The 12,016-nt window shown below is 40.9% G+C and overlaps 1 protein-coding gene across 7 annotated transcripts in view; it reads right to left on the bottom strand.

Annotated features, from left to right (window-relative positions):
- SUN1 (Sad1 and UNC84 domain containing 1) overlaps positions 1-11,756 on the bottom strand; it is a 58,428-nt gene extending 46,672 nt beyond the window's left edge. For 4 of the 7 annotated variants that reach the window (XM_088451977.1, XM_088451980.1, XM_088451981.1 and 1 more), the window contains exons 1-2: positions 11,578-11,756; positions 4,021-4,117 (exon numbers count right to left, since the gene is read on the bottom strand). In XM_088451977.1, the coding sequence (XP_088308103.1) occupies positions 4,021-4,097 (77 nt within the window). In that variant the 5' untranslated portion in view covers positions 4,098-4,117; positions 11,578-11,756. Of the gene's footprint in view, positions 1-4,020; positions 4,118-4,417; positions 4,506-11,327; positions 11,395-11,577 lie in introns of those variants that run through there. The other 3 variants (XM_088451978.1, XM_088451982.1, XM_088451979.1) reach the window with 3 other exon arrangements.
- Between the last annotated feature and the right edge of the window lie 260 nt (positions 11,757-12,016).

Genomic DNA, 12,016 nt, shown 5'->3' with positions numbered 1-12,016 from the left:
CAGAGAATGTGATTAGCCGCATACCATTATCCGTAGATATAGCCAAATAACATGGCTTTCCATTTAAAGCATGTCACACTGTGTTGACTTTATATTAATTTAACTTCAGTTCTACACAATCAACTCTCCTGTATTCTTGATTTTCTTTGCACTCCTCTTAATCACTAAAACTGAATTTCTTTATATTCACCCATTATTATACCTGCCTACCTGGAATGCAGAGCTGTGTTCCAGCATTTTCATAATTATTTCATTGTCCAACTGAATTAACCCAGACTGAAAAAAAACAAACAAACAATCCAGCCCAGTTTAATTCACTTTAGAGTGAAATAGGAACATGGGATGAAAATACAACCCTGGGCAAAATGAAAAAAGTGTGTAATCTGCTGAAATTATCCAAGTCTACTCTTTCCCAGAAACTGCACATCCCGCTCCACTTATAGTGGGTACACACTTTAACTCAATCAGCCCAATTTGTCATTTCCGGGTAATCGGAACGACCTATCTTAATTGTGTATCCCCCAACGTCTTCTGGTCGGCCCTGCAGCAGGGTCAATCAGAAGAGATCGATAACAATGCCATGCTGCCGAATGCAGCATGGCATGTTAGATTGTGCTGTCATCCCCTGCATTGTACAAGTGTGTACGCACTGCACGATGCAGGGTCCAGTCGCCCATCGGATCATCCAGCTACAAATCGTTCTAATGTGTAGGTGGCATTACACTGTACTCCATATTGTTTGCACTGATTCCAAATGCTGTCATGCCTTTAAGAGGTACCCCGAAATTCCACATCACAATCCATCACACACTTCCCTGTCTCCACAATATAGACATTACACATTATCAAATGCCTCCACAGCAGCACCAAATACAGTTCATCCAGACAACAGGCTCATTAGAATTGTACACATCACTCTAATGAGGTAGCTCAGTGTGCACAACAGCTGGGAAGAGGCTGTGGGGAGTCCTGGAAGGGAGAAAAAAAAAAAAGAGCTAAACAGTATTGTGAGGGTGGTGGCTCTTCTCACTCTAGTCCCCCATTTCCACACCTAGCTCTGAAGCAGAGGGGTCCAAAACTATCGTTAGTGGGCCAAATGCAGCTCGTAGCCACTTTCACCACCAACTCTTCCTACAACTGTGTGTTTTTGCTTATTCATTTTGTTTTAACAATATTAAGTGTTTATCAAGAGTTAGAATACTCTAATGATTTTAGACTGGTCAAAACCTTATGGATTATAGGATAATCCCCCTCAGTACCTTCATTATATCACCAGAAAAGACCGTATGTGGTCTGTTATGATCATGCAATTCATCTGCTTAGTAGGGATGAGGCCCCAGTTTGCCTTATTAGTCTATTTAAAATGAAACAAACCTTTATAAATATTTGAAACGTTCAAGTGTATTGTGAGCAGGAACTTCAATAACATATTTGAGTACAAGACCACTCTCCATGAGTTGATAAACACACTTGCCCTTTAAACATGTAGTTTCAGGCCTAATAGTAACAGTGATCGACTTTCTATTCATCCCTCAGATGCCGTCATGTGCAAGCATCACAGTACCAATGTGCAACATCGTATCAAATAGAAAAAAGAAAATTACCGGTAGTCACTGCTTAAAAACTGCAAAGTTACACACAAACGCTTTGTCCCTGCTCTGCTGTACAGCCTCCCCATCTTTTGGCCTGACACCAGCAGCCGCCTGTTACAGTGGGAACGACTGCAGCCACAAGTGCTCGATGCCAGCAGTTTGAACAGAAGTGCAAAATGCAATCCGCTCTACTTCGTTCAAAACCAAATACCTCTGCTTGGAGACACTTTGGTGGGGAGTGGACCTTACACAGAGGACTTTCATATCCTCCAGTTCCATTATTCAGCAGAAGTTGAAGCTCAACTAAATCAGAGACCTCCACAACAAATCAAGAGGAGGTATTTTAAGTATATTCGCTGCACATCCAAAATGCATTGATGTAAATAATGTAAAAGGGAAACAGAGGTGTGAAAGTTGCGATGAAGAAAGTTACAACCACATTTTTAAATAGCAAAAAAAAAAATCTAATACTCTGACCTGGAGCTAGAAATAGTAAAAATAACATACAAAAGAAAAAAACAAAAAAAAAAACTCCTTAATATAAATTAACGTGGGAGTCATACATAAGACATAAACACTGAACAGATATGTTTACTATGTTCAGTCACTGGGTGGGGCTCCAGCGAGCTTAAAAAATAAATAAATATCTAAAATATTAAACATCTGACTCATCAACTGCAGAGACATTGGCTCTGGAAATACATAGCCTTCTGCCAGTTTACCAGCACCAACCATGCAGGAAGTGGCAGCAGGAAACCTGTTATAGGAGCATTAGTTACAACCTTCAGAGACAAATAGGACATTAAAGCTTTTGAACCGTGGATTAAGAATCAACATGGAAACCTGACAGGTTATATTACTAAACATCATATGGCAGGTAGCATTTCAGTTTCATTTCATAACCAATATGAAGCCATATTCTGCCACACTAGGGAAAATACACAGACAATGGGTAGTTCATTTGCAGGTGGACATTAAACTGGACAGATGACTTGTACTAAAACAGCGGATGTGGATTGAAAGATCTACAGTAAAAAGGTAGACAATGTCTAGATAGACACCGGATGTTAGACACGCAATAGGTCGACAGGGACAAAAGATCCACAAACTAAAGCTCAACATGTGAGAAGGTCGACAGGTACAAATGGTTGACTTTCTTCTTCTAACCCTAACCCTCCCCTTAGTGCTTAACTCTAATCCTCCCTCCTGGTGCCTGACCCTAAAAAAAAAAATGTAAAAAAATTGTGGCGACCATTTGCTCGTCGACCATCTTACATATGGACCTATTGCCTGTCTAACATCTGGTGTCTATCTGGATATTGTTTTCCTTTTTATTGTAGATCTTTGTACCGGATCCCAAAACAGCAATACTAGGACAATCGCTCAAGCCACTCACTCTAATGTACTGCAAATCTGTTTATTCAAGAATCTAGTACATCACACACCACCTAGCCTGCAGAGCAGTGGCAAGTCTCCCCTGCTGGCGCCATGGGTCAGGTGCTACATTCAGGTAAACAAGAGTGTATTGCACTTTGGAAGAGGGGTGTAACAAGTATGAGGTCCTGGCAGTACCATGATGCCTTTTACTGCGTGGTTCTCACTAGATAATGGTTTCTAACAAATAATTGCCACATTTTATGATTTTACTATGGGGCTTCATGGCTGAATCAATTGGCACTTTTGAGTAATCAATTGTCCTTCAATTACTGTTTGGATTGCAGACACAGGTATATTACAGCATTTAGTAAGTTTATCATTAGGAACATAAACTGCACAGCAGGAGTGTACAAAATAATTTAGAATACATTTATAAACCCAAATGACCTTCTGTAAACAGTCACATATGCAGCATTTATATATAACTAATAATTGCAGATCAGAAGTGCAAAGAGCACTCAATTGCACATTTACTCACAAATACATAGCAATGGAGGCTTAAAACAGGCCAGTTACACAGGTCCCAATGCACCTCACAGAATTCAGGAACTGATCACAGTAACAAAATCATAGGAGTAAAGTATAATACAAGAGCATGGGAATTACTATCATGCACTTGAATAAAATTTACAACTAAAGGAAATTTTGTAGCTCTTCCGTTTATTGCAGTTAGCAAATTCAGTGTAATTGTATTAATTTGCAAAAGAACTCAATTTAACCCATCTACCGGACACTGTATGGAAAGCACAATACCCCCTGTCATCTTGGTAGTGGTTACTGGAGTTTGAGCACGCAAGTCATTACGCTGTGTTACCACCTGTCTTTAGTGCCAGATTTTCATCTTTTCTACTGCATAAACAATTATAGCCCAGCTTATGTGCATTGTCTGGACAGGCTAATCCCAGCCATCCTCTAAGCATAGAATAACAGATGTCACCGAGAGTTTAAGATCATAGGACAGTAATGTGCTTGAGAGAAGCGCAGGTCTCACCTTAGAGAATATGTGTACCCAGTGTTTTCTGGCAGACATTGGGGAGGAGCATAGGTATGAAGATGGGAATAATCCATTCTCAGTGTTTCAGATCATACTGCAGAAAGTAAAAGTACAACGAAAAAAAAACACCACATTACAGTATTATGTTATGTAAATACAAACCTTCACAGAGAACGGAAGACTGAAATGCATGCAGACACAGTAAAAGCTGCAGTGCATGCTCCAAGTAGGCCATTCCTTTCACTCCTAGGGGAAAGGACGTCACACAGAGTAGCAGTTCTACGCAGAACAAACTCTTCATATTCTTCTAAAAACTCATCTACTTTCTGGCTAATTGCAAACACACTCGAACTAGAGATGAAAGGACAAAACTAAATCAAAACACTGCACTGACCGGAAAAGCGTAAGAATAAAAACCTTTACAGGAGCTGCAAAAACAGTGCACAATACTGTACAGAAATGTTGCTGTAACATCCATCCAAACGCGCTCCGAGGCATAAAATGACACACCCAACCACACACACACACACTGAGTCACTGGCTCGTCTCCTAGATCGCTCCAACAAGAGGGAAAAAAAAAAAAAAAAAACACTGTAAAGCCTCCCAAATATTAATAAGGACAACGGTATGCCCATGTGGGCAGTGCAGATGGTGTAATGGCTAGTATCATACCACTGAGGTAGTGGGTTAAATTTCCACTATGACCCTAGCTGTGTGGAGTTTGTATAGTCTCCCTGTGCTTGCGTTGGTTTTCTTCGGGTGCTCCGGCTTCCTCACACAATCCAAAATCAACAGGTAGGTTAATTGGCACCCAAAAAATATAAAATAAAATAACCCTTGTGTGTATGTGTGAGCCTGTACATGTGGTGGGGAATATAGATTGTAAGCTCCACTGGGGAGCTTATGTGAATGGCCAAATATTCTCTGTAAAACACTGAGGAATGTGTACACACTATATAAAGAACAGGTAATAAAATCTGTGATCTACAGGGTCACGTTAACAAGTCAGCTGTTTATATCCAGACACATGATGCATGTACTATTTGTTTACACCTATTCTGCATAGTAGAAGGTACAGGGCATGCAGCATGGGTAAATCATTCATCCACATTTACTTGCCTCATCCACCGATCCTTTACACAGTACTATATTGCCAAACAGAATCTGTCATTTCTTACTAGAACACTTTCATATATAGCAGAACAAATTAACAGCAATTGAATGTTCAAGTTATCAGCTACTTGTAACAGAGGTTTGGACTTCGATTCTTTGTAATGCTGACCATACGTGCTGCGATTTAGAAACGTCACGATGTCTTGTACGATTTCCCTTGAGATTCTTCGCTTGAAATGCTCTATACCATGTGGTCAAATGGTGTACACGATTGTACATTCGAGCATACGATCCAGATATGCATATGCATCACATCCTACATGATAGATCGCAATCTTACGGTTTTGCCGTAAGATCTATGATGCAGATCTATGACGGCGGGGACGCGCATCGGCAACGCACAAACACACGATGTGCATGATTGATCGTTACAATCGATCAAAATCGTTCACATCGTGCAAAAAAAATGTACCGTGTATGGGCTGCTTTAGGCTTTAAGAAAAAAAAAAAAAAAATGGGCTAGGATGCAGGTGGAAACACGTTCGCTAATCAACTGCACAATTTCTGTCTGATGTGATCCATACTGAGACCATGTGTCCTGACTAACTGTGCGCCACAATAGTACTTTAACACATCCCACCATGCTGGCACGGTCAGTTTTGCTGGTTTTAACTTATTTTTCTCTCTCAAACCAAGCGGATTTAAAACGTTTTTTTTTTTCTCCCCAGGCAAGTTGCAAATTTATTATGTTACAATCCCCCCCCCCCCCATTTTTTATGCCGCCTACACACTCGGGTCGTTGTTTTTACAATTTGGCCTAATCATAACGACATATCGTGCAGTGTGTATCCACAATATGCACACTCCCGCAGTCGCATGCGACGTAGTCAGGTCCTGACAATATTGCATGCGGCCCCATTTATGCTAATGAAGGACGGAACAAGTGATCCATTCAGTCGGTCATTACATCGGCCCGGTTCATTACATCGTTATATCGGCCCGGTACACATCGTTCACTGTGTCCCCACCATTACTGTGAAATGTTTCACAATTCTTTCATTAGCCACATCAGACTTTCATCAGACTTCTGGCTAAAAAACATACACCACATATTTTGCAACCATGTAAGGTCACAAGTCACAGTGGTATTTTTTCTTCTTCTAGGTTTAACTGGTAAAACATGTTTTAACATGTAACACCACCATTGGGTATGACATACTGCTGCTTTGGATGGGAAGCTCTTGTCTGGGTTCTGGCTAGAAGCACCGATATTGCACAAACATGAAAAAAAATAAAATTCCTTTTGCAAGACCAGATACTTAAAGGAGAGCGAGCACATAATTAGTTGGGGAAAGGACACAGGCTATGCCACTCCCCTACTGCAGACGTCATACTTTCATTGGAATAAAATTAGCACTTTCAAGGGATTTCACATGGCAAACTGGTGTATTGTTAAAATTATGCCTCTAAATGCAAACATTGAAATGCATGTAATAAAGATCATTCCAATGAGGCCCTACCTCATGTATTTACAACACAAATGATGCTTATCCATATTGTAGAAGAAAGATGCAAAAAGAATGCAGCTTTATGGGGAAAGTCCCTAAAGATGATAATTAAAAAAAAAAAATTATATTATATATACATACACATATACACATACATATACACACACACACAAACACATTAGTCAGGTCAGGTTTTGACAGTGGCATAAAGTCAGGTTTAGTAGAAAAGACTAGGCACCACTGCTTTTACTGACGTGCAGAGGGGTTTCCTGGATATGAACCCTATAAGCCAGTAGCGCTGTTATCACAAGTCTCATGCCACAGTTAGGAGGATATTCTTATAGCTGATAAAGGCTAAAGTATATTTGAAGCTTCAGCTCAATTTTACAGCATATCATGTTAGTTTATGAAGGTCTTAAACGGAAAAGAATGAGGCACCCAAGCGAGGTAGGATGTATTGTGCTGACAAATGGAGTATGTGTTTTTCTGATTTTCTGGAGAGCTAACAGCTGAACAAGTTCTTGCAGAATCCATCTTAGAGTGCCAGCAGTAATGATTCTTTTTTTTTTTTGATAGAAACTGGCTGACATCACAGAAGCACAACAGTATAAAAGGTAAACCATGTACTCTAACCCAGCATTAATCGCTGAATGACCAGATCAGTCTTTAGTTTCATCACACGTATGGGAGTTCAGTCACTCAGTGAGAGGATGGGCAAACTGATCATAAAGGGAGCAAATTGTCAGACAATAATGGATGCACTTTCCGTGTCAGGATTTACAAACCCAACCTGGTTCTGAACAAGATCTCCAAAACACATGATAAAACTCAAATGGAAATCAGCTTCTTTGTATAATACTTAATCCCATGTAATCATTTCAGACTTGAGAAAACACAACTTTCCCCAAGAAAAAAAGAATGAAGCTGTACAAGCCTTTCAGTGTGCTCTCAAATGTGTAGAGAATGAATACGATGTAAAAGAACGGTTCTCAAAGAACAATATATGTTCAGTAAAAGTTTTCCTTTCTCAACATTTTTCAGCAATAACCAGCTAATTCCAAAGAGATTAGTTTTGCACTGGTGACCACAAACCACTGCAAATAAAATAAATGTCCTTTCAGTAAGCCACAGGGCCCTTCCAGAACTACTTTGCACTAAAGCAGCTCAGTATATACCAATTTCCAGTGCTTCAGTGTGAACAGTGGGCAGAGACTACAGACAGAACAAAATTAGCTACTAGCGTTTATAATATATTCTAAATTGGCAGGGTCAAGGAGCCTGAACAAATGTGAACAATGCTACGGTATGTAGTTATGAGACCGGTGGACGTATGGCCGCCAGTCTCAATACCGACCATGTAATCCCGGCAAGGGATCTAACATAGGCGTCAAAATACCGACGCCTATGTTAATCCCGACGCCGGACCTCCAACAGGACACCGGACTGATCATCCAACGCCGGGGGTAAGTATCCACGTAGTCGGGGAAGGGGTTAGGTACCCCCCTGGGGAAAGTTAGGCACTAAGGGGGGAGGTTAGTGTTAGGCACCCCTAAGAGGCGAGTTAGGGTTAGGAATAGTAAAAACTTACCTCCGCTGTCGGGATCTCCTCCATCGGGCTGCCGGCATCGGGAATTGAATCGCCGGGCTCATGTCTGGCGGTCAAACATACTGATTCCCAATGCTACATCCCAGAAGGCTTGCACAAGGTGTGCAAAATTCTTTAGATGCTGTCTCCTGGTCCTGTTTGGTGAGGGGTGGGATGACAGGCTAATACAAGGTGAAGAATGGCAGAATCTATATTTAAAAATCCATTAAAAAAATAACCAAATGAATTCCAAAAATAAATCAGCTGGCATAACCAATACAACATGTCAGTAGTAACTGGGGGCAGGGAGGGGGTAAGGCATTTTGCAATGACATTTTTGGCGTTTTTTCAATGGGAACACTGTCCAGCTGTGGCTATTTCATTCAGTTAGCCAAGTTGGCAATTATAATGGGGGCAAATCATACCCGTGTATCCATCTTCAGGTGCAGTCACAAACCGCTACAGCAACAGGATGGTTCTGTCTAACGCACCATGGAATAACGTTGCTGACAATAAGAAGAAATCCGTAGCTTTATTATGGACATTCTTTTGCTCTGACACCATCCAACTCAAAAGACAAGAAACTAGCTTCCTTAATCTGGGTACACACTTACTGATTAACCGTTCGACATGTTGTCCTGACCTCACAGCTGGGCAGGTATTTGATTTCAAATGCCTGCCCAGCTGTGAGGTCAGTACCTGCAGCAAGTGTACAGGCGATACGTGGACTGCCCATACACAGACCAAAAGCACCGATATATCTGCAGATATATCGGCCATCGGCTGTGCTGCACAGCCAGCGCAATATGTCTGAACAACGTCGATCAAAGACATATCGGGGGGTACACACCCGCCAACGTGCTCGAGATATACAGGTGGTTTGAACGGCCAATATATATTGCCCAGTGCATAACCAGCATTAGATTAGAGTGCTAGATTCAACAGTGTTTCAGTCACTAGACAATCGCAGTGTTCCACAACTACAATGTGCTTATTTTCAGGTGACAATGTTAGGGAGTTCTGTTTTTTTTTTTTTATTAAAGAATTCTATTTAAGTGAATGCAGTAGTATTTTAGGAGCATATCTAAAGCATAAAACAAAGTTTAAAAAAAAAAAAAGTCAGCCAGAAACATCCCTAGTTTTTCTTCACACCCAATAGAGGTGGGAAGACTTCCACTGGTGAGCCTATTGGAATGGGCAAATATGTATATTGGTGTGATGTTCGGTGGCACATTGAGTGGAATCGGACCCTTTGTATCTTTGGTAATTTTAAAATTAGTTTAGATTCTGTACCATAATAGGCTAACCTGAATAGTGAGGCATGATGGCAGTGAATTTATTTCCCCCCAAAAGGGTGCAGAGAAAACTTGGGATGCCAGCATCACTGTAAATGGCCAATATATGTACAGCCGGGCATTGCAACATCACATTGTACTGAATCACTCCCATATTCTTACCCAGCAATTGGAATCCACTACAGATATATCAATGATTTACGCTTTCCAGACCAAACAGCTGGTGCACAGGGGTATACTATTCATTAATAAAAGTAATGGTTTAAAAGGCATAGTGCAGTAATTCCTACTGATACATTCTATAGACCCACAGGTGATCCGGAAAACATGAGATGTTAGGGGTCCTGAGAACACTGTTTTAGAGCATTACTGTGCTACGATCTCATTTCAAAAAACACCAACATTCTCTAGGCAACTTGGCCAGATATTACCGCAGCCACATGTCGCCCACATTATAAAGTTGCACTAATGTTGACAAGTTCTCAAAAATACAAATTCATTTTAATATCAACTTGTCATGATGTCCTGTTAGCTATAACTTTAACAAACTGCTCTACATAACATAGCGGTCAAATGCTGTACAAGTGAACGAGTACAATTAAGCAGCTATTATAATAGAGTTCTCAAGTGACAGGCACTACTATTAATAAAAAAAGTGTGCAGAGGAGCACATGCATGAATATATATAGAATTCCCATTGTATTTTTAGCGCAGAGCATATTAGATACTTTCAAATAGTCCGAAACAACAACCAGCGGTACAACTTTGATTGGCCAGAGCTACACATTGCTGGGTCTATACCTTCCCCAATACATTGCAGTCTGGCACAGACCTTTTCTTCAGAAGCATATATATGCATGTGTCTCTGTGGCTACATACAGATGTACAACTCAAAATCACAGCCTCTGTCTGATTAACTGCTGGAAACTATCTATCTGATCTATGTTAAATACAACACACCCTGACTGTCAAGGGCATGGACATGCAATCTTTCCATGGCTGGAGGAGTACGTGGGGCACTTCAAATCCCCACGTTTGTAAAGCTGTAATCAATGGAAGGAACAACAATTTGGCAGCCTTGTTGGCAGGCAGAGAAAGGGTTAATTATTGGGCAGAAGGCTTACACAATTAGGACAGGCGACTTAGTGTCAAAATCCACTCAGGAGGAGGTGGAGAGTAAAAGGAATTTCTCACAGCAGGGAATCAATGGACACTTTAGTGCCTGTGACTTGCAGCAGCAACTACACCGACATCTGCTTGTGTACAGAGCAGCTTCATGGCACATGTTGCCTTACAATGACAACTGTGCCAGGCACACAAGGACCTCTTTATACAGACAGAAGATGATACAACTGTATATTCTGGACACAGCTGCAGACCGGTCTTGGTTTAACCCTTCAAGTCTCCTGCACAGACCTGTCTGAGTTAATGAACATGCTTGTGTGGTAGGGTGTGTACATAAGCAGGTGTGCTTGGGTTACTAGAGAAAGTGATAGAAGTTTCCTTTGATTTAGGTTTAGAGGAATTAAGATTTCTGCATTTAAATAGCTGCACTCGTGTCTAATCTGGTTACCTGTGTGAACTTTTGATTTGAAACAAAAGCTTAGAGAAATATCACTCACAAAGCAAAATTAAACAACTTGCATTAGTAACAATAAATATTTGCATTACTACAAATATAAAGACATTACACAAAATAAAATGTTACGACAAACACTGAAGGTTTCATGTATCCCATAATGTGAATAATGCTTCTCAGGTAATTCTGTCTAGCTCGCAGACTACTGCTATATAAACACACACCTGTCACAAGTTAGGACTCCTGGTACTTTAAGCAGAAACTGCATTTGCTACTCGTGGACATTCTCAGGCCTCTTGTCTGGAAAAATGAACAGCACTGGAGCTTTTAAAAACATAAGGCTTTGCAGAACATAGCAGAACCAGCATAGCAACAATGAGAGACCATTCAACTATTTATAACTTGCTAGGATTGAGCTGGAAAAAGCACATCAAGCACAACGCTGAACTGAAAGCAGGAAACAGGCAGGCAAACCTAGAAATCCAAGTTCCTGAAGCCACTGTCTCTCATATCCTCGACACCAAGGAGCTGCTATATCCCATGTCCTTCCATTTCCAGCTGGGGCTGTCTGCAAAAGGGGAAGTTTGCAAGTTGACAGGTTTTGCTATTCCACACTGCTGCAAGATCCCAAAATGGCTTCCCTGCCTCAACAAAGCCTGAAGGATCAGCCTAGTGTGATACACCCACACCACAGCTTGGCCGTCTGTCTCAACCGTACTTCAAACCTATTGGAGGACTGGGAGACAAGACAACCCACAGGATTAACCCCAAACATGCTGGGCACAACAGAAAGGAACTATGGAGCCTTACTCCTGCCTGCATGAAGAGCCTTTGACTCCAATTACTTTAGCTGAGGAGTTTATAACACTAAATTACAAGACAGTAGAATTTTCAAGTACTGTGATCTGTGTAC

This window comes from Taudactylus pleione, unplaced genomic scaffold, assembly GCF_031769625.1.
Source record: "Taudactylus pleione unplaced genomic scaffold, aTauple2 ptg000032l, whole genome shotgun sequence".
NCBI classification, from domain to species: Eukaryota; Metazoa; Chordata; class Amphibia; order Anura; family Myobatrachidae; genus Taudactylus; species Taudactylus pleione.
The sequence above is the reverse complement of the archived record's forward strand: the minus strand, read 5'-3'. Positions and strand labels throughout refer to the sequence as shown.